General features: G+C 41.9%; 2 protein-coding genes across 3 annotated transcripts in view; both read left to right on the forward strand.

The window, feature by feature from the left end:
• The window catches only part of capn5b (calpain 5b), a 75,609-nt gene extending 65,127 nt beyond the window's left edge, over positions 1 to 10,482 (forward strand). For both annotated transcript variants that reach the window (XM_029700013.1, XM_029700012.1), the window contains 8 exons: positions 4,292 to 4,485; positions 5,749 to 5,826; positions 6,041 to 6,236; positions 6,451 to 6,573; positions 7,022 to 7,218; positions 7,680 to 7,801; positions 8,776 to 8,912; positions 9,130 to 10,482. In XM_029700013.1, the coding sequence (XP_029555873.1) occupies positions 4,292 to 4,485; positions 5,749 to 5,826; positions 6,041 to 6,236; positions 6,451 to 6,573; positions 7,022 to 7,218; positions 7,680 to 7,801; positions 8,776 to 8,912; positions 9,130 to 9,312 (1,230 nt within the window). In that variant the 3' untranslated portion in view covers positions 9,313 to 10,482. The remainder of the gene's footprint in view (positions 1 to 4,291; positions 4,486 to 5,748; positions 5,827 to 6,040; positions 6,237 to 6,450; positions 6,574 to 7,021; positions 7,219 to 7,679; positions 7,802 to 8,775; positions 8,913 to 9,129) is intronic.
• Positions 10,483 to 17,212: 6,730 nt separating this feature from the next.
• The window catches only part of myo7ab (myosin VIIAb), an 85,873-nt gene continuing 77,271 nt past the window's right edge, over positions 17,213 to 25,814 (forward strand). Inside the window, exon 1 of the mRNA XM_029700014.1 lies at positions 17,213 to 17,481. The gene's annotated coding sequence lies outside the window, so the exon portion shown is untranslated. The remainder of the gene's footprint in view (positions 17,482 to 25,814) is intronic.

Raw genomic sequence — 25,814 nt, forward strand, 5'->3', positions numbered from 1 at the left:
AGGCAAAGACTCATCTTATGCAAAATGTTCGTACAGTTTATTCACGAGAACGTTCTCAAGTCCACAATACAAAGACATGCCATTTTATAACTCACTCCCTACTTACGCACATACCTCCATACAAATAGTAGATATCCTACGCACATACATACACATGAACAGTAGATGGAATGTATCCTTCCCCATGGTTGTCACCACTGTTTATCACTACCAAACTAGCAGTTCCATTCCCCCGAGATTAGAGGAACCTTGAAAGGACTCCCTATCCTATCATAAGTTTCTCAGAGTTCTAGCCAGGTCAGGTCATACACAGTTTAATTGTTCTCGGTATCTTCTTAGTCACACACACACACACACACATTTCTCTCCCTCACATGTCTCTACCGAACCTTATTGGACTTACATTTAGTACTTGAATTATTAATTATACATGCTACATAAACTAATAATCACTAATAGTTACGTTTCAGGGTGGAATTATTTCATAATTACCTTAAACCTATAAATGCCCTTATCAGGGTCTCAATACTTTCCGAATACACTGTACTTACAAAACACTGATACACTGAAAGGCAGCCAAAGTAGGAATTGGCTTTGGGGGTGACCAGTGAAATATACCTGCTGGAGCACCTGCTGCGGGTGGGTGCTGATATATGGTGACCAGTGAACTGAGATAAGGCGGGGCTTTACCTAGCAAAGACTTGTAGATGACCTGGAGCCAGTGGGTTTGGCGACGAGTATGAAGCGAGGGCCAGCCAACGAGAGCGTACAGGTCACATTGGTGGGTAGTATATGGGGCTTTGGTGACAAAACGGATGGCATTGTGATAGACTGCATCCAATTTGTTGAGTAGAGTGTTGGAGGCTATTATGTAAATGACATCACCGAAGTCGAGGATCGGTAGGATAGTTAGTTTTACGAGGGTATGTTTGGCAGCATGAGTGAAGGATGCTGTGTTGCGAAATAGGAAGCCAATTCTAGATGTAATTTTGGATTGGAGATGCTTAATGTGGGTCTGGAAAGAGAGTTTACAGTCTAACCAGAAACCCAGGTATTTGTAGTTGTCCACATATTCTAGGTCAGAGAGTTGTATGGCATTGAAGCTCGTCTGGAGGTTAGTTAGCACAGTGTCCATAGAAGGGCCAGAAGTATACAGAATGGTGTCGTCTGCTTAGAGGTGGATCAGAGAATCACCAGCAGCAAGAGCGACATCATTGACGTATACAGAGAAGAGTCGGCCAAAGAATTGAACCCTGTGGCACCCCCATAGAGACTGCAAGAGGTCCGGACAACAGGCCCTCTGATTTGACACACTGAACTCTATCAGAGAAGTAGTTGGTGAACCAGGTGAGGCAGTCATTTGAGAAACCAAGGCTGTTGAGTCTGCCGATAAGAATGTGGTGATTGACAGAATCGAAAGCCTTGGCCAGGTCGATGAATATGGCTGCACAGTATTGTCTGTTATCGATGGCAGTTATGATATCGTTTAGGACCTTGAGCGTGGCTGAGGTGCACACATGACCAGCTCGGAAGCCAGATTGCATAGCGGAGAAGGTACGGTGGAATTCGAAATGGTCGGTGATCTGTTTGTTAACTTGGCTTTCGACGACCTTACAAATGCAGGGTGGGATAGATATAGGTCTGTAGCAGTTTGGGTCTAGAGTTTATCCCCCTTTGAAAGAGGGGGATGACCGCGGCAGCTTTCCAATCTTTGTGGATCTCAGACGATCTGCTTGTTGTTTATCTCTCTCTTTGTGTGGCACCATATAGGTCTACCCCTGCACTAGAACTTATTTACAGTCCAGCATTGTGTGATTCTGAGTCAAGTACTCTAGCTCAACTGGGAGAGATAAGCGTTTTATATTCCTGATTTTTCTTGAGGATCCATTCGACGAACGGCCCTGACGAATGGCCCTGACAGCGCCGAAAGCCAACGTCTTTAATTCCTTGGACGTGATACGTCTGGTGGTTGTCGTTTGGTTATTGTTGTTAACGTCCTGGCAACGTTACAAAAATGCTAGACTCTATTCACAGGCTTTTTGTTGTGAGGTGGTCTGATTTAGGAATACAACAAAGGCATCTTAAAAGCCACCCTCATGTATCTCTCTCCCCAGACTCCAAGCCTAATTGCTTTTTGTCTCACCCCCCCCCCCCCCCCCCCCCCATTGTTTTCTGTAAGCTGGGTTTGAAAAATGATATGTGGTTGGGAATTCTTAAAGAACATATTCCACAGAGCTGATGGCCTAGGCAGAATAGGTCTATCACACCTGGGTTAAAATATTATTCGTATTCCGGAATAGTCCCAAAAGTGTAAACCCCCGTCAATTGTCATCGGCAAGCTAAAGAAAGATCTCAAATACTGTACTGAGGCCTTCTGATTGCATTTTTTCCTCCAATCCCATATCGATATCATATCAGTGTTTATAAAAGACATTGATTGCAACTGTGTGAATGTTCACTTTTCTGTTCACTCCCATTGCTCTGTGAAGTCCAGACAACTGCTTGCAGATTACCCATTGGGCCAGGTATGAATGTTCTGGCAACCTAAATTTACGCAACCAACTTGTATACAATGGGAAGCCCATCCACAGTTGATGGCCCATCAGCAGACAATTAAGAATGCTTAAAGTGACAATCCAGTTTCCTTTTCACCTCATTTAACACCTTTACTTAATAAAAGGCACATCTCAATAGATATTCCAGGTAAGTCATGACATTGCACAAGTGCGGGGGTGGGCCTTTCCTCTTTTGTTCTCTATTCAAATCAAATGTTTTTTCTCACATGCGGCGAATACAACAGGTACATCTTACCGTGAAATGCTTACTTACAAGCCCTCAACAAACAATGCAGTTTTAAGAAAATAGAGTTTAGAAAATATTTACTAAATAAACTAAAGTTAAAAAAAGAAAAAGTAACACAATAAAATAACAATAACGAGGCTATATACAAGGGGTACTTGTACTGAGTCAGTGTGCGGGGGTACAGGTTAGTTGAGGTAATTTGTACATGTAGGTAGGTGTAGAGTGACTATGCATAGATAATAAACAGCGAGTAGCAGCAGTGTAAAATCAAAGGGGGGGGGTCAATGCAAATAGTTCTGGTAAACATTTGATTAATTGTTCAGCAGTCATGGCTTGGGGGTAGAAGCTGTTAAGCTTCTCTGTTGTTCCTAAAGCAAGGGGGGAGGCCGATGACATCACAGATTCCCATCAGACCAACTCCTTGAATGCCCTACTCCTTGAAGTTTGCAGTTTTGTCTAAAAAACATTATTTTGCTCAGAATTTTTTTTTTACCCTTTAATGTACTTCACTGTATTTATACTTGGGATATCGCTTTTAACAGTAAAAGCAAAACAATCGCTAGAGGACGTCTTTAAGTTGAGAGCCTGTGAGAAGGTCTGTGAGAGGGCCTGCAGGAACAGTCATGTTGTTTTACATAATAGTGTAGGTTAGGAAGAATAAATTAAAATGGCAATATGCCTTGCTTATAGAGATATGAAACGATATCAATATCGTATCAAATCATCAATATTGGCGCTCACCTTTTATTGAAATTAAATAATTTACTACCTAGATTTGCAATACACTCATTTGACATGCATTTCAATGGAAGAACTATGCCGTTCCAAACAAATGTGTTTCAGTTGCTTTTCTTAGTGCAGCTCGCGAGTCCCCAGGGCCGTATTCATTAGGCACCAAATGGAAGAAAATGTACAAAAATGGGGAGGGACTACCAGACCTCGCCCAATAACGAAACGCAATTTTTTTCTTTTCCGTTGCAAAATGTTTTGCTACGGTGTGCACTTATGAATTCGACCCTGCTTTCCCTAATTTCCTTCCTGTCTTCTCTCTCTCCTCATTTTTTCCTTCTCTCTCCTTAGTAGTTGTTCCCTCGCTGTCGTTGCATCACACTGTTTGTGAAACAGGCTCATTACTCAGGGCCTTTTGCTTAATTATAATTGAATGATCAAATAGCACAGGGACAGCACCGGCCGACTGCGGTGCAAGTTCAATTCAAACAAACCAACCCTCAGTTCAACTTCACTGGGCTTTATTCATTAGGCATAAAACAGACAAAAACTGTCTGAAACAGCTGGACTTGTCCAATAAGAAATGCACATTTTAATTCTCTGTCGGAAGACGTTTGAAAATGTTTTTCTGTCGCACTCCCTAATAAACACAACCCTTGTCACAACCCAAGCACTTTGAGCTTTGTTCTGTGTATGAAATGTGCTAAACAAGTAAATAAATAATTATTCATTAATGAATTGACTATTAATTGTCTCATAGGCAACCACCGTGGAGGACATGGAGGCGCGGCTGGACTGCGGCCTGGTCAAAGGCCACGCATACGCGGTGACGGATGTGAAGAAGGTGCGTCTGGGCCAGGGCCTGCTGGCCTTCTTCAAGTCAGAGAAGCTCAACATGATCCGCATGAGGAACCCATGGGGAGAGAAGGAATGGAGCGGGCCCTGGAGCGACAGGTAAATACACAATACTGTCCCCTTTAGGCCTGAAGGTGGTACTACACAACCATAGAATTAGCATGAGTAGAATGGGTATCCCAATTCATTCTAATTCTAATTCTATGTACACAACATTCGTTAATTTTGGTACAGCACATCAACTCATCTGATTATCAGCTGTCAAATACACCTGGGTCCGGAAAGACAATTCTTTTCTTCAATGGTGTGCAGTGAATTCTACTAGGGTGGTTCTACTAGACAAAAAGCCCACATTTTTATGACATCTTGACATTTAAAGCATACTCAATATCTGAAATTTCAAATACTATAATACTTTTTTTCGCATTCCCAAAATGCCTACTATTTAGAACACTAGGTACGGGTATTCAAACACGGACAGAGAATGGGCTATCTGGAAGACATTTCAAGTGTAGTTCACTATCCCACCTATAGAGTCAGAGAGTCTGGCTGAGACAGTCTGTGCGTAATGGAAGCTTCTCTTCAGAGAGCCTTTACTGCCTCGAAAAAGACTAGACCGTGTAAGAGTATTGAGGTGGAAAGAGAGGTGTTCTCCCTCTACTGAAATGGGGAATGCTTTGTGTGTGTGTGTCAGTGTATGTGTGTATACTTCTTGCTTCTTCTGTCACAGACGCGCACTCAAACATGTAAGCTGCACGCACACACTGACACACACCCTAACCTCTCCCAGGAGGAGAATGGAGGAGATTGAAATGAACATGATGTATTAGGATGGGGAGAAGACGAGCATCTCTCTTTCTCCCTCTGTTATGTCCTATTGTTTGTCGCTAGGTTGTGTGACACAGCAGAGATTGTAGGGCTCGCTCATGAAGGCATCTGAATTATTGACTAGGTAAAGGAGAGAGATGTTAGTTCCTAAGGGAAAGTGACTGAGTGGGGATATTAAAGGAGTCGTCTCCCTTCATTCGTACAGTCATAATAATGAATTCATCATTTATCTGGGGTTTGATCAAAACTGGAGTTGAAGATTCCATGTCACTGTTTGATGAGGAAGTTGTCACAGAAGTTGTGGCACTGGCAGGGATTTGAAAGAAACAAATAAAAGTTTATTTTCACATGCACACAGGCGCACACACACTCATAGACATACACGTGGTGCTGAATTTAGCAATTGAGATTATGTCGCTATCTGTCTCAGTGGTGCTCAATCTCCAATCAAATGTTTTCAGTGTTATGTTTTCTCTGTCATTTCCTGTATGTCGTGCGGTCTAACATGAGGTCATTTCCTGTCTGTGCTCCCAGCTCAGATGAGTGGAAGAAGGTGAGCAAGAGTGAGAGAGAGAAGCTTGGTGTCACCGTGCAGGACGACGGAGAGTTTTGGTGAGGAGAATCACAATACACACACACACACACACACACACACACACACTCACACTCACACTCACACTCACACTCTTGAAATATTAGTGGCCATTTCCCACACACAGATTAAGCCTAGTCCCAGACTAAAAAGCATGCTCAGCACTATGCTTAATCTGTATCCGGGAAACTAGCCCTAGATCCTAAATATATCCTCTCTCCCTTTCCATCCCAGGATGACGTTTGATGACTTCTGCCAGTACTTCACAGACCTGATCCTGTGCCGCCTCATCAACACCTCCTACCTGAGCATCCACAAGACCTGGGAGGAGGAGGTGATGAGGGGCTCCTGGGTCCCCCGCCAAGATCCCCTGAGGAACCGCTCTGGGGGCTGCATCAACCACAAGGCCACCTTCCTGCAGAACCCACAGGTGGGTTGCATGGGGGTGGATGGAAGTGGGGAGAGTGTGGATGGATGGTGAGAGGTTGGGTGGGAGGGTGTGTGTGTGTGTGTGTACTGTGTACTGTGTAGGTTTGTATGTTTTTTCTGTTGGTGCCTTTGCATGTTTAAAATGTAAATGTACTGTATTTGATTGGAAGAGTGTTCGGATCAGTGTGTTTATGTGTGTTTGTCTCTCTCTGCAGTTTGTGTTTGATGTGAAGAAGGTAGAGGATGAAGTGTTGATCGCCCTGCAGCAGAAGGAGAGGAGAGCCACCACCAAAGAGGGCAAAGGAGATAACCTGGCCATAGGCTTTGACATTCACCGGGTACACACACACACACACACACACACACACACACACACACACACACACACACACACACACACACACACACGGACACACACACGCACGGACGGACGGACGGACACACAGGAAGATGAACTCACTCCACATGAATGTTTCATTTAACCTTTTCCCTCATCCTAACCTCTTAACTCTTTACTTCCTGGTATTGCCGTATAGCAACCATTTCTCTTCACTTCCTTTCTACTCATAACGTAAAAGGAAAATAGATAAGACGTAAGGATCCTGGTTCAATCCACGCATGAGCCTTATTTCCAATTCCTATATCTGTCTCCCTGCTTCTGCCTCTATCCTTCAAATAATAATAAAAAACAGGAAGTTGTCCATCTCTGTATGAAGATGTCATATCTACTTTTAAAGTCTACCTTTAAAATGTTACCCTGACGTTATGTACCCTCCCATCCTCTAGGTGGAGCTGAACAGAAAGTACCGCATGCACACGGCCCAGCAGAAGGTGGCGGGCTCCATCTACATCAACTCGCGCTGCGTCTTCCTCAGGAAGGAGCTCAAAGAGGGTCGCTACGTCATCATCCCCACGACTTTTGACCCCAGGCAGCAGGGTGACTTCCTGTTGCGGGTCTTCACCGACGTGCCTTCAGACTGCAAGTAAACCAGCCGGCCGACATGCAGCCCCACCCCCACCCCCCTGGCCTCCTGACCATTACAAAGGGATAGCAAACATTAAAGGGATAGTTCACTGGGATTGTTGAATTAAATAGAACAGTATTCTTTTTTTCTATGATTGCTTAATTTCAATCAGTTCAAACTGATAAAAAAGCAAACATCATTTTATAGAAACGTATCAAATGTAACTGGTGTGTATGTTAAAGGGATAGTTGACTTTTTAAACTTTTTCATATTTAAAGACTTCAAGAAAGTGAACTTTCCCTTTAACATGCACACTAGTTGAATTTGAAAATTTCTGTAAAATAATATTAGCTTTTTGATAAATTTAAACTGATTCTCTAAGTGGACCCAGTATTTCTTTCACATAATTTGTCATCTACTGGCATTGTCCTCATCTAAATTAATAACACCCATATTCACTTTCTTTCCTTCCCCCACAGAGAGTTGAACCTAGACGAGCCCCCCCAGACGTGTTGGACGGGCATGTGTGGTTACCCCCAGCTGGTCACCCAGGTCCACGTTCTGAGTGCAGAGGGACTCCAGGGCCAGGACTCTAATGGGGGTAAGCTAGTAAGGTTACTGTAGGAAATAGTAGGCCTATAGTAAAGTAAGATACAGTATGCACCCATGTGGATGGGAGGCTTTGGGAGCTGACATGCATATACCCTTTCACATTACTGGGCCGAGCTATATTAGGGGTAACTTGAGTTTTAGTATTTTTTGTTATTGTGTGTATGGGTTTATGTGTGTGCGCCACAGATTGCATTGCAAGGTAATGCAAGGCCTAAACTTTTCTGGTCATACACAGAGCTGCACTGTCTCAATCCCAACAAGAAGAGGCACCTGGCCAAAACAGGAGGTACTTCAGCACCACCTAGTGGCTAGGGGCTTAGCTACAACTAGACATACTGCACAGTTAGTCCAATAGGCTTTGGCTCAGCCCAGAAACAACCCCTAACCCCTAGCTTCATGTAGATCTGGGAGGATTGGATAGGTATAAGCAGTGTGGTAGTAGTTCTTCCTAGCACTCTGATAGGTCTAGGAAGACTTTTTGTCATATGGCTGAAACCTATCCCCTCACTTTCAGATCTACACAAGTACACATAGTCTTCAGTAGTTCCCCCTCCCCATATCCTCTACCTACTTACTAGCACAAGCAACTAAAACCCTTTTCCACCTACCTGTCAGAGACCTGTCTGATTGCTGGTTGGTCTGATGGCCAGAGAAGGGTGGCACGTAGCCTAGCGGTTAGAGTATTGGGCCAGTAACCGAAAGGTCACTGGTTTGAATACATGAGCCGACAAGGTGAAAATTTGGTCGATGTGCCCTTCAGCAAGGTACTTAACCCTAATTCTCTCCAGGGTATAACACATTTCACTGCACCTATCCGGTGTAAGGGACAATACAACAACATATTTTTTATTTATTTATTTATTTATTAGACTAGGCCTAGAGTTGGTTTTGGCCTGTATAATTGAGTACATTGACACGGTGATTGACAGCTGTCCCACTTCCCTCCCTCCTTGTCCTTCCTAGCCTCTGACCCGTACGTCATCATCACCTGTGAGGGGGAGCGGGTGCGCTCACCGGTGCACAAGGACACACGGAGCCCCAACTTTGACGTCAAAGGCCTGTTCTACCGCAAGAAGCCGAAGGAAGGCATCCACATTGAGGTGAGCACAGACGGAGGGGAGGAACTTTTTCTTGTCTGTCTGTCTTTGTGTTCATATGTATCCCTCTATCTCTTGAAGAGGTTTTGTTCAAAGTTTTTTTTTATCACTGTTTTCTTATGCTCTCTCTCTTCTCCCCCTCTCTCTCTTTGTCTCCTTCTTCTCTTTCAAATCCCCCCTCTCTTTCCCCTCTGCTCTACCCTTGGGCCATACATAATAGATCTACAATAAGAACGTGATTGTGGATACCTTCCTGGGTCAGGTGACCCTGTCCAGTGACCCTAACGACCGGCAGGTGCAGCACACGCTCCACCTGCGCGACAAGGGCAATCGCCAAGACAATGACCTCCCAGGCACAGTCACCGTGCGCCTCATCACCTGTACCACGCTCATCAACATATGACGTCCCTTCCGTCGCAGCTCTAGCCATGGAATGTCGGAGCTTTACCTTTGACCTTTGTCATCATGACACCCCTTTGCCTCCCCCTCCCCTCCCCACCCCTAAACCGAGCATGGCAATTAACCTGTTAACCCTGGGATCTAGCTCCACCCGATCCGGCGCCCCCTGAACATATACAGACACAGCTTGGTGTCTTTTTTTCTCTCTCTCTCTCTCTCTCTCTCTCTCTCTCTCTCTCACACACACACACACGCACACACACACACACACACACACACACACACACACACACACACACACACACACACACACACACACACACACACACACACACACACACAGGCCGTGTCTGAATACCTGTACTTGCGTTCTAAATAGTAGGCTAAGTATGCGAAAATAGGAAGTTTCATAGTATTTGACAAACAGTATGCTTTAAAACTTAGTATGCTTTAATTGCCAGGATGCCATACTGATTTCATTTTTTCATCTAGTATAATTTGCTGCACACTATTGAGGAAGAGAAGCATAATTTCAGACCCACGTGTGATTGACAACAGCTGATAATAAGCTATTCATCAGATAAGGAGACGGGCTGTACCAAAATGAACGAATAGCGGTAACTAACTGATTAGATGACGCATTCTCAGTATGGGTGAGTCTAGTATGCTGATATGTTCCTTACTGCATACATATACTAAACAGTACGTTCTTAATAGTATGTAGCATGATTAGTACACAGTATTTAGTTTTAGTAAGTAGTAGACAAGACAGATTTCAGAAACAACCACACACTCCTATCTCTCTACATGCCTTCAACTCTCCCACACACACATACCTTCTAACATGCGCCTGCACTCCTCATACACCTCCCAGTGTCACTAAGGGCTATGCATCGCCTTAAGGCTGAGTGGGTCTCTTTAGGACCCTGAGTCTTTTTAGGACCAGCCATATGTCGGGTGGGAGGGGTGTCATGGTATTGGGTGGTATACTGGGACCCCCTCTATCCCTCCTATTCGCTGAGTGTTTTTTACTGTCTCTTGACTGATGTCACAACCCCATTGTAGTCCCAGAAATACCATATTATCAGCCTTTTACTGTTTCTTCCATCAATGACTGGGTGTCATTTGGGATGCAACCTCTATCTGTCATCCACTTTCTATAGTACCCACAAAACAAGCCAACTACCAAGAAAGTGACGCCAAAAGCACACTGCTGGTGTTTATGTGAGTGTAGCCTTGCCTCCTCCCCCCTCCATCCCATCCATCCCCCTTTCCTCCTCCCACTCCCGTCCCCTCAGACTACGCTTCTACCGGTTGCCATAGACGATATCGAGTTTAGCATGGCTAAAACAGACTGCCTGCATTGAGCATCCCCCATCCTCCTTTATACACACACACACACACACACACACACACACACACACACACACACACACACACACACACACACACACACACACACACACACTCGTAGCTTAGCAACCGGAGCTTTTGATATGCCCCAGTGGAATGACTGTGGAGCTCCGCCTGCCATAATCAAGTGCTTTACGGGACCAAAGACAGATCAGGCTTTCCCTTCTCTCTTTCTCTTGCCGGCGCCAGTCGCCACTGTGCCACGTCAATCGGTCTTCTCTATGGCAACGCCACTGCCTGACACTTCCTGAGTCCTGGGACTCCTGTCATGTGACCTGGGCTTTCAACTTGTGGGCCTTTGAATCATGTGATCCAAGAAACAGTAGTTGTTGTCCCTCTGTCTGTGTAAATCAGTTGTGTGTGGGGGTGGGGGTGGGTTGGGTGTGCATGTTTGCGAACATACATTCATACATGTGTTATGTCTGTGCCTTTGGACACACAATGCACCTCGCTTAGTTCTGATGGGCTCACAGGCTTGGCTGGATATGGGGATGAGTGGAAGAAGAGAGAGAGCGAAGGACGGAGAGAAGAGCGGGAGGAAATCCGTCTGTCGACTCCTGCCAAAAACAACCTGTGCCATAGCCTTGTCCTGGCTCTGACTCTGTTGTGACTCTATACTGGTCCAGAAAGAAACACAGACATTTTGGATTAGCATCACTGTAAACTCAGTGCTATTTGAAATGGTAGTTTGAAAAGTGTGGCTTTTTGTCTTGCCAAGACAGAGAGAGACTATGTCTTCATACAGAACCATCACTGGTACAAACAGTTAGCATATCTTCTCACGTAGGTCATGTCGCACTCTTTTGACCTGCTTTCCACAGGCTAATTATATCCATCTTTGACAGTGGCGAGCGTTGGAGATAAAAGAGATACAAGCCCCATACGCTATGTCGTCATGTTGAGTATCTTTTCAAACGTATGATATGATTGCAGAGACTTTTGTAGTGCAGGATCTGATAGTATGTCTGTGTACGTCTTTTTAAAAATAATTTATTGTTTACAGCATCGTCAAGAGGATCAGTCAAGAAACAACAACAGATCCTACATCAGTTGTGAATCATTCCCAAGACATTTCTTTTTTGAATGTAATGCGGAGAGCATCGACCAATCTCTCTGTCTATCAAACCATCAAGCCCTTTCACTTGTTTACTTGTGTTTTTTCCAGCGCCTTTTTTTCATTACTTGAACCACAATGGCATTTGTACATTTTTCAAAACTTGTATTGTCACATTTGTTTAATTATACTGAACAAAAATATAAACGCAACATGCAATAATTTCTACGATTTTACTGAGTTACAGTTCATATAAGGAAATCACTCAACTTAAATCATTGGAGGCTGGTGGGGGGAGCTATAGGAGGATGGACACATTGTAATGGCTAAAATGGAATGAATGAAACGGAGTCAAACATGTGGTTTCCATATGTTTGATGTGTTTCATACCGTTCCATTTATTCTATAGGTGTCCGTCCTCCTATAGCTCCTCCCACCAGCCTCCACTAATTTAAATACATTAATTAAGCCCTAATCTATGGCGTTCACATCTGGCCATTGGTGGGCCTGGGAGGGCATAGGAGCCAGGCCCACTTAGGAGCCAGGCCCACCCACTGGGGATCCCACAAAAGGGCTTTATTACAGACAGAAATAGTCCTCAATTTCATCAGCTGTCTGGGTGACTGGTCTCAGACGATCCTGCAGGTGAAGAAGCCGGACGTGGAGGTCCTGGGCTGGTTTGGTTACAAGTGGTCTGCGGTTGTGTTGCAGGTTGGACGTACTGCCAAATTCTCTAAAACGATATTGGAGGAGGCTTATGGTTGAGAAATGAACATGGGGACATTCCTGCAGTCAGCATACCAATTGTACGCTCCCTTAAAACTTGAGACATCTGTGGCATTGTGTTGTGTGACAAAACTTCACATTTTAGAGTGGCCTTTTATTGTCCCAAGCACAAGTTTCACCTGTGTAATGATCATGCTGTTTAATCAGCTTCTTGATATGCTACACCTGTCAAGTGGATGGATTATCTTGGCAAAGGAGAAATGCTCACTAACAGGGATGTAAACGAATTTGTGCACAAACTTTGAGAGAAATAAGCTTTTTGTGTGTATGGAACATTTCTGGGATCTTTTATTTCAGCTCATGAAAAATGGGAGCAACACTTTACATGTTGCATTTATATTTTTGTTCAGTATAATTAATGTGTCTTACATTGTTTTTAATCATATGTCCATGGCCTTGTATTGTTCTTCTATTGTTACTATTCTATGTTTCTTTATTCTTTCTTTCTTCAATGTGGGAAACAAACGGTATTGTAAGAATCAGCATGTTTACACTATTGCAAATCAGAATCATATCAAGAGGTTTGAATGGTCCCTTTACAGGTACTAGTCAGTGACACCCACCATTCATGACAATATGCTTTTAGTATTAATGATCATTTGTAAGTTCAAATGACGAAAGCGCCATTTAAATGCTGTGTCACATATGTCCTTCTATTGTGTTGAGTTGCAGACTAAGGCAGGTAGACTAGTGGTTGTTAAAAAAAAAAAATTGGGTAGTGGTATGATAGATGGTTTTCGCTAATGGTTTAATTAAATTTGACAGGTATAATACTTTATTACTTGTTATAAGCGCTATGAACCTTTTAGTTTATAATTTCTTGTTATAAGGCTTAAAATAGGTTATGTCTCTATGAAAGACCTTTTCAAGTTACTCATATTGACTGTAATTTATTCAGGATCATTTTGAGATGATAATAACAAGACATTATAGATGCTTATGACAAGTCTTACAATGCATTATAACCATGTTATAAAGCATGATGAGGCTGTATGGAAGTTGAATTTCTTATTGTTTCCCTCAAAGTTTGGCTTTATTGTTAGCAATCAATCAATAGATAATCAATTGTAATGATATCACAATCAATTTATTAACTGATGAAACCAAACCCCCCTTAGTTTTAGGCTAAAAATCTGCTTTCCCTCATGGGTGTGGGAGTGGTGTAGGGGATGCTTTTTGACTCAAGATCACCCCCAGAGGTCAACGTTCCGTACAGCCTCTTTAAGTAATGTGTTACAGAGAGTCTTATGCTATGGATGGTATATCATGGTAGAGAGAGGTAGAGGTAACAGTGATAGAGTGCCATAGTGCGGATGCAGGTGTGGCAGGGTTAAAAGACGTTGTGCCAAGCCAAGTAGATTAGTCTTTCATGGTAGGGGAAGGAGAGGTCTTCGTACCAAAAGGGGAAAGTTAGTTGGCTGTTGCCAAGATGTGGCAACGTGTGCTCTTTCAGCCAGACTGGCACTCGGTTCTACTCGAATCAGGGGCACCAGTGGTGGGCACATTGGCAGCAGCAGCCATTTTGGTTATTTATAAAACTCAGTTTCACAACATTGTTGTGCCCCCCACATACAAACAATGTCTTAAGTTGGCTAATTAACCCAAGTCCCTATCATCAGCTAATGCCGTATTGCAATTTCTGTTCTGACCATATCTGAACCATTATAGGCCCCAGGACCAAGGGGTTGTATTACATAGTGTAGACCATTGCTGGTCTTTTTAACTCATGTGAAGTATGTGCCACATATGTGCCAAAATAGAAGTGAGGAAAAAGACTGTTGTACTGTAAAGATGTGTTTTGTTGGTTAGAGTTCTACTGTAAATTTACTTTGTTTGCTACACTGGTGGACGTACATGTAGCTAGTTAAACATTGTGAGAATTTTCAGACCTTTTACGTTCCAATATGCTTTATTTTGTGTCTTTGACAAAAACGTATGATGTTTGTGATCTCATTGCATTCTTATCATTTGCCAAAAGCAACAGTCACTCAAGGTACAATTGGTTTACCCTGGGTGGGCGGAGTGTCAATTCACTGATCTGGTTGCCTGGTTAGCATTGTTGTATGGGTTTTCTTGCACTGTATATATTTTCTGATGGCCCATGCCAAATGTTTTAATAAGTACAAAGAACACATCAGAACATTCAGAACCTTGGCCAGTTTTATATCAAGCCAATAACACCAACGCATGTAGCAAACGACTTCAAATCAGCTCGCACAGTTTGATTTTCAAAGATAATATATTTTTTATTCAAAGTGTTGTAAACATTGTTACTACTTTGATGCAGCTTATGTTGCATACTTGCATGTATTTTACAGATTCTGAACATTTGAATTCAGCATTCTAAACAGTATGTACTGTATATGAAAGTGGCAGCAACCAAAGTGTTTGTCCACTACTGTGACAGATGTAGATATATTGTGACGAACACCCTATCACCGAACCCAATAACAATATCCCTATTGGAAGAGATTGTTAGGCATATGTTAAGGATAGGATCATTACACGGATTGTACAATATATTCCAGACATTTATTTCAGAGGTAAGGGCATAATAGTTGAGAGATATTTGAGGCAATATTCTATGAGAAGATGGATACTTATCTAGTTACATTTTTAAACAAACAACGTTTCATCATTGTTGGACATGGACAACATGAAAAATGTGAGGAATACCGAAAACGTATGATTGCAGAGTCTTTGTGTGTTAACGATTTATTTAGATTTTGTGTTTTTATTAAAGCCTGTGTAATGGCAAAACAGTACTTTATATGTTTCAGTTGAACACATACGTCAACATGGTGCAATGACTTACATAGGTTAGCTCGTTTAGCTAGCCTTGGAGCTGCCTTGAGCTCGTTTGCCTGCATACTGCTGCATGTTAAGGACATTGGTCATGAAACTTCATTAACGGTTATGCCAGGTGTTACATCATCTTTACGATAGCATAATGTATACTGTATGACATTGCTGACTCAAATTTACCAAGACAAGTGACACCTGTGTTCTTATCATTGGCGGCCATGTTTTCCAATATGGAGTCTGATGTGTTTGACGAATGAGCTTGTGATTCTCTTGTACTTTTCTGCCAATGTTTATTAATTTGAGACTAGAATATACTGCATGGTGAAACTTATAGAAGATACTATGGTCTTTATAACAAGTGTCTTTTATTATCAATATTTTATACTCTTGCTAATTTTATATATCCACTTAACCTTGTGTTCTCTACGCTTATATGTTTACTAATATCTAGACATCGAAAGGCTGTATCTTATGTACTGTATGCTTGTCTGTGTGTCTTTTTTTGTTACCGTATGCATTTGTTCGATTTGATTCTCAGTTACACTGTGGTTATTTTATAGTTATGATCTGGAAATTATTTATTTTCATTTTGTATTTTATGTCAACTTGTGGCATGACTTTCAAATAAAAGATGAAACCTTATTGCTTTTCAATTTGATCTGTCAGAAATGTCTGCCAATGTGTGGGTCCAGGTTTGGGGTCAATTCCATTTTAATTCAGTCAATTCAGGAAGTAAAAGTAATTCAGTTTACTTCCTAAATGGAATTGGAATTGACCCCAACCCTGGTGTAGTCACATGTCTGTCTCGTTATACAGTTACACTCCCCTCCGTATTTATTTGAACAGTGAAGCTATCACTCATCATTATACATGATTAATTGATGATCATCCATAATCATGTTAGTATCCAAGTTAATTTAGAACTGTTCAGAAACACCTTGTATTCTAATTTACAATAAAAGTGACACAATACATTATTCACCGGTCAGTTCCTATTGGGCAAAACATTATCCAAAACACAACCAAAACAAACTGCAAATGCATCCAATATGTTTGTAGAGTCACAAGCTTGATGTATTCACTGTGTGCTAGGAATATGGGACCAAATACTAAACTTTTGACTACTTTAATACTATAAATGAATTTGTCCAAATACATATGAAGAAAAAAACATATTCAATTGGAAGGACTGTAATATAATAATAATAATATTAGATACATAAAGTGCTTTTATTTCTAAACGGTAAAACAGATGCCTATGAAATACCCTCAAATAAAAGGTGACATTCTGCACTGTTGCCTCATTTGATGTCAAATCCAAAGTGCTGGAGTATAGACCCAATTGTACAAATGTTAGCTTCACTGTCCTATATACAGAGGGGAGTGTACTAGTTACATAAACATTTCACTGCACCTGCTACACCATCTGCTAAATTTTGTACGCGGCCAATACATTTTGATTTGACTTTAGTTAAGCTGCTGTTTTAGAACAAGACCTTCAGTCTTCACCTGCCACATACACATAGTCCACAAACGTACCCTATTCATAGGCCTGGTGGAATTACACAACTGTGTTAACCCTCCTCCTCCTCATGCATAAATATTACAGTACAATGTTTACATTTTTTGTGGGACAATAGGTGCAGGCCCTGACCAGTCCGGCACCACCTGCCACCCCATGACCTCTCAGTCCCCCTCCTCCTCCCCCTTCCTCCTTCCCCCTCCAAGTGGCTGGTCACTGTGGCTGTGTGGCGCACGTAGCCTGCCTCCCTGCTAATAGGGATCAGCGGACTGACTGAATGATGAATGAGAGATCGAGAGAGAGGCTGTAGTCACTCCTCTTCTGGACGCCAGGCAGCAACAGGTACCTTGGGGAGAAAGAAAGAAGAAGAAGAGGAGGGGCAGAGCATGTGAGAGAGAGAGAGGACAAAAAGGGACAGAGACCGCAGCAAGTGGAAAGAGTGAGAGAGAGATTTTCTTTTCTTCATCCTGCTTCTTTACACCTTTCTGTCGATTCACCTGCTACCAGTTACCTGGACTTACCAGAGTGGAAGAGCGAGGGACAAGGAAAGAGGGAAAAAGCGAGGAGACAGGAGAACCCGAGTGTCTTGAGTGGTAAGTAAGGAAGTAAATAAAGTAAAGAAAAGCGGTTGGTTGGTCAGGGCTGAGGGCTTAGCTGGCCCAGGGCTCAGTGTTGCTGCCTCTCCTCAGGCATTAGTTACCCAAAGCCTCTTACCGCTCACTCAGCGCTCACAGCCAGCTCACCCCCACTGCATGCTCCCTTCGTGCCAGGCCTCAAAGGGGACCATTTATAATCTCACTTAAAGAAACAGAATGTGACTCTTTCTGTGCATGTGTACCTTCAGGTTTGTGTGTGTGTATATTGCCAGAATGTGTATTTAAGTGGATCTGTACCTTTTTTGAATAAACCAAGTTGGTAAAATATGATTAAATGAACTTAGTAAAGTACAACCTGATATGATCGTGAGGGAGAACGGGAAAGTGAACAGGTGCATGAAGTCGGCGCTTAAAGTATCAAAGTTATAGATTTCCACGTGCACATCGTTTTTAAGAGGGACATTGGCATTGATCAGAGAATATTGGTGTTCACAGGGTGCTTGGAAGTCTTTAATGGCCTGGTCTTGATATTGTCATCAAAGAAGCTGTTTTTCTGGATTGGTTATTAGTCAGCCTACCAGTGGCGGTTCTAGACCATTTCAACTGGGGGGGGCCAAGTTACATTAGACGTTATTGTTGTCATATCGTTTTCTTCACTGCATTGCAGGCATTAGCAGGCAAAATACCATGTTCATAATCATTAGTGTTCCGCATTGCCACTGTCTAATAACGGATGTAAAAAAAAAGAACGAGAGCAAAAATTTGTTATGTTAAAATTATTTCATACTCCACATTTAGGGGGGCCACAAGGGGGTCCAAAATTGTTGTCACAGGGGCACTGTGCCCCCCCCCCCCCCCCCCCCAGAACCGCCCCTGCAGCCTACATGACTCTTCAGCCTCCCAGGTCACCGTCTGTGTGTTTACTTCCTGGCCTGGGTCATAGTGAGTGTAGTTGGTGAGATGGAATAATAGCTCAGGCAATGGAGGCCATGCTCAGGCTATTCTCCCCTTCCTATCTGGGTCGTATTCACTAGGACCAAACAGAAGCAAACGGGCCTAAATGATTGTTTTATTTTTCCGTTGCATACGTTTTGATGCGGTGTGCACTAATGAATATGACCCGACACTGGCCTCAACTGTTCCTGGGTCATAGTGACTCTACTTGGGTAGAAGTTTCTTCCCAGATCAGAGAACTGGAAGACTACTAACCAAACTGAAGTGTAGTTCAGATTAAGCTGAAATGGCTGAATGATAATGATGATAATATTTGTATTTTAGTGGCTTCATTGAATTAGCCCACGTTGTTCAGTGAAACTGCTGGACATAATAACTAGCTAGCCATTTCAAGAGTTGTTTCAAAGTCACAGTCACGTACTACCTTGGTCCTAAACCTGTTGAGGAAGGATCATGTTAACAATCATAAGAATTATGTTTTGAATGATTATGAGCTTCTGAACAGTTGACAAAACTACCCAGGTCACAAACAAACTCGGATGTCTTTGTTGATCAACTGTTGATGTTGATCCAAATAATATGGCCAATTTTGTACCTGCTGGGTAGGGGGTTGAGGATAATCTGAAACATCTGTACATAGATTTGACACACACACACACACACAGAGAGAGAGAGATCCATACAGTACATACTGTAGGACTAAAGTGTGGACTCTCTAATGCCAAAAGGCTCAACAGCTAATCTGAGAGTACAGTATGTTGTGTTCATATCCTATAATGCTGCTCTCAGAGGCCACTCGGTATATACAGTATGTCAATAATGAGTCACAGCTATTATAAAACAGCTATTTTGAAACAGGGGCTGCCGTAAGTTTTTGAAACAGCTAGTTTGTTCTTAGGTCCATAAAGATTCAGCAGTTTCACTGAACAATGTTAAACCAACAAAGCCACATTTGTTCCACTTAGTCATAATCATTCAGCTATTTCAACTGGATCCCAGTTTGGTTCGTTTTCCTGTCCTCTGATATGGGAAGGACATGCTGCCTATCTAGAGTCACTGGGTATGACCAAAAATAGTTTTAGAGCTAGGTTAGAACAAAAGCCTGCGAAACCATGTACAATACAACAATATAGTTCTCCAGAACCAGGGCTGGTGTCCATTGTGTTAACAAATATGTCAGAAAGACTATCCAGCCTCCAAGAGAAATAGATGAAGCTCCTACCATATTGCTGATGGCTATTGAATACTTTCAGATCGGCAAAGGTAGAGGCTAGGCCATTATCGGTGCAATGACTGAGATTTTATTTCATATAACTGGCACGACCAAAACAAATTGGGAATATTGTCGATTTGTGCAAAAAGAGGTTTGTAAACAAATGCTGCTACAATTGTGACTGACTAAACAGTAGTTTTGTTAATGTTTCTGCTTTTAGCATAGAAAACAATGATGCTATAGACTGTATTCACAAAGCATTTCAAAGTAAGGGTTTAGATAATGAATTTTATTGATCAACACTCCTATTCTGAGATGCTTTGTGGATACGGACAGTGATGTAAAGTACTTTTTGGTAGTTTTTTGGGGTATCTGTGCTTTACTATTTATATTTTTGACCATTTTTACTTTTACTTCACTACATTCCTAAAGAAAATTATGTACTTTTTACTCCATATATTTTCCCTGACACCCAAAAGTACTCGTTACATTTTTAATGCTTAGCAGGACAGGAAAATGGGCCAATTCACGCACTAATCAAGAGAACATCCCTACTGCCTCTTATCTGGCGGACTCACGAAACACAAATCATTTGTTTGTAAATTATGTCTGAGTGTTGGAGCATGCCCCTAGCTATCCGTAAATAAAAAAAACAAGAAAATTGTGTTATCTGGTTTGCTTAATAAAAGGAATGTGAAATTATTTTACTTTTACTTTTTACTTTTGATATTTAAGTATAGTTTAACAATTGCATTTACTTTTGATACTTAAGTATATTTATACCAAATACTTTTAGACTTTTACTCAAGTAGTATTTTACTGGGTGACTTTCACTTTTACTTGAGTCATTTTCTATGAAGGTATCTTTACTCAAGTATGACGATTGGGTACTTTTTCCACCACTGGATACGGGCCCTGATCCTAGATCAGCACTCCTACTCTGTGACGCTTCATGAATATGGGTCCAAAGAGGAAAGGAAGTGCCTTTTGACACCCAGCAGCTGTCTTTCTGCCTGACCCTGTAGTTGGGAAGGGTGAGAGCCTTACATTTGGGCCCCGTGCTGGAATGGGTTGCCAGATTGCCCCCCTGTGGTGCTAGATAAGAGGCTCTGTCTTAGCATGAGTGTGGTGTGAGGAGCGATACTTCCATCCAGATAAAGCTGTTGATACAGAGGCAAAGGGCCACTATACAGTCTCCTCCATATGTATTCCGACAATGAAGCATACACATTTTTGGGGGGCTCTATATTCTAGCATTTTAAATAGAATGTGTCATATTAGGCGACACTTCAGAATGTCAGCTTTTATTTTAGGGTATTTTCATACATATCTGTTTTACCATTTAGAAATGAAAGCACTTTATGTATCTCATTCCCCCATTTGAAAAATTCATAAGTATTTGGACAAATTCACTTATAGTGTATTAAAGTAGTCAAAGTTATATATTTGGTCCCATATTCCTTGTATGCAATGACTAAATCAAGCTTGTGATTCATGATTTTTGTTAATCATGGCATTATCAGGATTAATTTAGAAGTGTTCAGAAACATCTTATTACTCCAGTCATCATTCACCATTCAGTTACTATCGGGCAAAACATAACCCAAATACAACCAAAACAAACTGCAAATGCGTCCAACAAGTTTGTAGAGTCCCAAGATTGAGTAGTCATTACGTGCAAGAAATATGGGACCAAAACTAAACTTTTTAAGTGCTTTCATTGCTAAACAGTAAAACAGATATGTATGAAGAAAAAAATCACATTCTGTACTATCGCCTCATATGAAACATTTGATCTCAAATCCAAAATGCTGGAGTATAGAGACACATTTAAAGTATTAGCTTCACTGTCCAAATACATATGGAGGGGAGTGTATCTAATCCTTTATTTGCATCTGATATTGTGAAATCCTCTCAAACAAATCAAACAAATCAACCCCAAGACTTCTTACCCCCTCGTCTCTTCTTCCCCTCCTCCCCTCTTTTCCTCCTTCCCTCATTTACCTGACTACATGACCAGCTGAGCCACATTGGTAAGGCATGACGCTGCACGTAACCCAGCTGTGACCCTAGTCTGGATACTAATATCAAGTGTAAAGATGTCCAATGAAATGGTGCCACATATGAGGACAAATATTTATTGATTTACTATTGGGCAAAACATAACCCAAAAGACTTGTTTAAAATGTTAGCTTTACTGTCCAAATACACATAGATGGGAGTATATATAATCCTTTTTATGGATCTGCTACTTTGAAATCATCTCAAACAAATCATCAGCACTCTTCATAAGTGGAATGTTTTGCAATTAAATATTTGAGTTGCATTCAATGTAGCTGTATTCAAAGCACAGCAGATCCACAGTATATCATTAAACCCAATGTTAATCTACTTATTGGGCAGCAAATGGGAGGAGTCGCTGGTAAACTGTACCATATGTTCCTTATGTGACAACCCTCTCCTGTCACATGTAGGGAGGATGTTTCTGTTCTCCCGGTTCACCCGGTTGGCTCCGACATCTGAGGGAAACAGATAGTTAGCAATATGTTGATGGCCTAGCCTTCAGCGTAGGCTACAGAGTTATGCCATATTGCTTTCCCCTATCTAATCCTTCACTAGCAGTAGACATGAAAAAGGGTAGGACCTAGGGGAAGGAGCTAGGTACAGAAATGGATCCAGGCCATGCCCCCTGTGTCCTGCTGTATGTAGTCTATGGAGACAAAATGGCTACTGTTATTATGGATGTAAACAAAGTCTTTGATCCCGAGGCAGCCCAATGAGATCTGCCGTCAGGGAGGATATGATTCAGCAGCCAATATTAAATGATGGTTTGTATAAGCACAGAGATTAGCCCCAGGAATCTACATAAGCCATTAAAGGGACATTTCACAATTTATCAACGTTGTATTCATCATCTCCAGCACCAGCCCAACATACCCTCACTCACCTGACTACATGACCAGCTGAGCCACATGGCTAAGCCATGATGCTAAACTTAACCCAACTGTAAAGATGTCCAATGAAATGGTGTCCCGTATGAGGAGAAGTATTTAGCATCACGGTGCTCTGTGTGAGGATCATTATTTGCACTGATATTACACAAAAGCAAGATGAGACGTTCTTATATATACAGTGCATTCGGAAAAGTATTCAGACTTTTTCCACATTTTGTTACGTTACAGCCTTATTCTAAAATGTATTAAATCATTTTTTTTCTCATTAATCTACACACATACCCCATAACGAGAAAGCAAAAAAAGTTATTTTTGAAATGTTTTCAAATGTATAAAAAATAAAACACAGAAATACCACATTTACATAAGTATTCAGAAATTTTACTCAGTACTTTGTTGAAGCACCTTTGCCAGCAATTACAGCCTTGAGTCTTCTTGGGTATGACGCTACGAGCTTGGCACACCTGTATTTGGAGAGTTTCTTCCATTTCTCTCTGCAGATCCTCTCAAGCTCTGTCAGGTTGGATGGTGATTGTTGCTGCACAGCTATTTTCAGGTCTCTCCAGAGATGTTCGATCGGGCTCTGGCTGGGCCACTCAAGGACATTCAGAGACTTGTCCCAAAGCTACTCCTGTGTTGTCTTGGCTGTGTGCTTAGGGTCGTTGTTCTGTTGGAAGGTGAACCTTCACTCTGTACTTTGCTCCGTTCATCTTTCCCTCGATCCTGACTAGTCTCCCAGTCCCTGCCGCTGAAAAATATCCCCACAGCATGATGCTGCCACCACCATGCCTCACCGTAGGGATGGTGCCAGGTTTCCTCCAGACGTGACGCTTGGCATTCAGGCCAAAGAGTTCAATCTTGGTTTCATCAGACCAGAGAATCTTGTTTCTCATAGTCTGAGAATCTTTATGTGCCTTTTGGCAAATTCCAAGCAGGCTGTCATGTCGTGCTGTCGTGCCTTTTACTGAGGAGTGGCTTCCGTCTGGCCACTCTACCATAAAGGCCTGATTGGTGGAGTGCTGCAGAGATGGTTGTCCTTCTGGAAAGTTCTCCCATCTCCACAGAGGAACTCTAGAGCTCTGTCAGAGTGACCATTGGGTTCTTGGTCACCTCCCTGACCAAGGCCCTTCTCCCCCAATTGCTCAGCTCTAGGAAGAGTCTTGGTGGTTCTAAACTTCTTCCATTTAAGATTGATGGAGGCCACTGTATTCTTGGGGAACTTCAATGCTGCAAAAAAAACGTTGGTACACTTCCCCAGATCTGTGCCTCGACACAATCCTGTCTCGGAGCTCTACAGATAATTCCTTTGACCTCATGACTTCGTTTTTGCTCTGACATGCACTGTCAACTGTGGGACCTTATATAGACAGGTCTGTGCCTTTCCAAATCATGTCCAATCAATTGAATTTACCACAGGTGGACTCCAATCAAGTTGTAGAAAAATCTCAAGGATGATTCATGGAAAAAGGATGCACCTGAGCTCAGTTTTGAGTCTCATAGCGAAGGATCTGAATTGTTATGTAAATAAAGTATTTCTGTTTTTTTATTTTTTATAAATTAGCAAAACCTTCTAAAAACCTGTTTTCACTTTGTCATTATAAGGTATTGTGTGTAGATTGCTGATGGGAAAAAAGTAATCAATTTTAAAGTAAGGCTGTAACTTAACAAAATGTGGAAAAAGTCAAGGGGTCTGAATACTTTACGAAGGCACTGTAAGTACCTTTACAGGTCATTTTGGGGCGGCAGGTAGCCTAGTGGTTTGAGTGTTGGGCCAGTAATTGAAGGTTGCTAGATCGAATCCCCGAGCTGACAAGGTAAAAATCTGTTGTTCTGCCCCTGAACAAGGCACTTAACCCACTGTTCCTAGGCCGTCATTGTAAACAAGAATTTGTTCTTAACTGACTTGCCTAGTTAAATAAAGCAAAAAAAAATCTAAATCTAAATAAATGGTAATTACAATTAAATGAATGGTGCCTTATGGCACAGTTGCTTCAGTGCAATTTTAGACACACATACTTGATGTATCTTTAATGTATATGTTTTGTGTAACCTATCCATTTTTAAGGAGTTTCATTATGCGTTGCATAGATAGACCCCTCTCACTCTCTCTCTCCTCATTTTCTCTTGTGCAGCTGGCTATGATCATTTTGTAGTGGTCTCCCTAGCAGCAGCTGACACTGGGAATGATATGCCCAGAATACCTATGGTCCAAAGTCAAAGCGTCTTAGAGTATGAATGCTCATTTATGATCAGGGCCTGTAACCACAAAACGTCTCAGAGTAGGAGCGCTGATCTAAGATCAGTTTAGCCTTTTAGATAACGATGAATAATATTATATGGACACATACTAGATCAGCACTCTGAGATGCTTTGTGGATAAGGCCCCAGGTCCATATAACAATTTTGATTCTGATCTAAAAGGCTAAATTGATCCTAGATGAGAACTCCTACTCTGAGATGCTTTATGAATACTGGCCGACAGCTACTGTACTTTAATCATGTCAATGTGTCTCTAGCCTGGTTCCAGATCTGGTTGCAGATCTGTTTTACATGCCAATGCACATAGGAGTTGGCTATACAGCACAAACAGATCTTAGACCAGGCAAATGTGTCTCTACATTGAATATCAATGGAAACACTTGCATTCTGCTGACTCATATTTATTGTGATTGTTTGAAATGTATTTTTGGACAATCCACTGCAGATTGGTGTATTCGTTGATTATTTCTTAGTGGGTGTGTCATTCCTACTTTGTCAGAACCATAATAACTACAACTGGAGAAAGTTAGTACTTCTACTAGGGTCTTGAAAGGTTAGTCAGAGACTTTGTTGTGTGTGTGCGCATGTGTGATAGTCAGTAACGGGGGAGCTAACTGTAGTCATGGAGATTTGAAATAAAACAGCCTGATCAAACTCTCTCAGCCAGAGCTTAATTTCATTAGACAAGCGGACTTGTGGATTACAATGGTGGTGTGTGTTTGTTGGTTTATTGTGTGTGACGTATGTATGTGTGAGATCAGGGAACTGTCTTCGTTCCAATTCTCTCCCCTTCTCCATGACGCGCACTTGGTCATTCATGGATTTAAAGTTCAAAGGTGGAAGATATATATCCCTCTAGCCCATGGAGGCAACAATACAATGCTTTTAAATCCATCATTAGGAGTGAACGAGTGCACATTTAAGAGAAGGGAAGTCAATCGGACAAGAGC

This window comes from Salmo trutta, chromosome 19 (assembly GCF_901001165.1).
Source record: "Salmo trutta chromosome 19, fSalTru1.1, whole genome shotgun sequence".
Taxonomy (NCBI): domain Eukaryota; kingdom Metazoa; phylum Chordata; class Actinopteri; order Salmoniformes; family Salmonidae; genus Salmo; species Salmo trutta.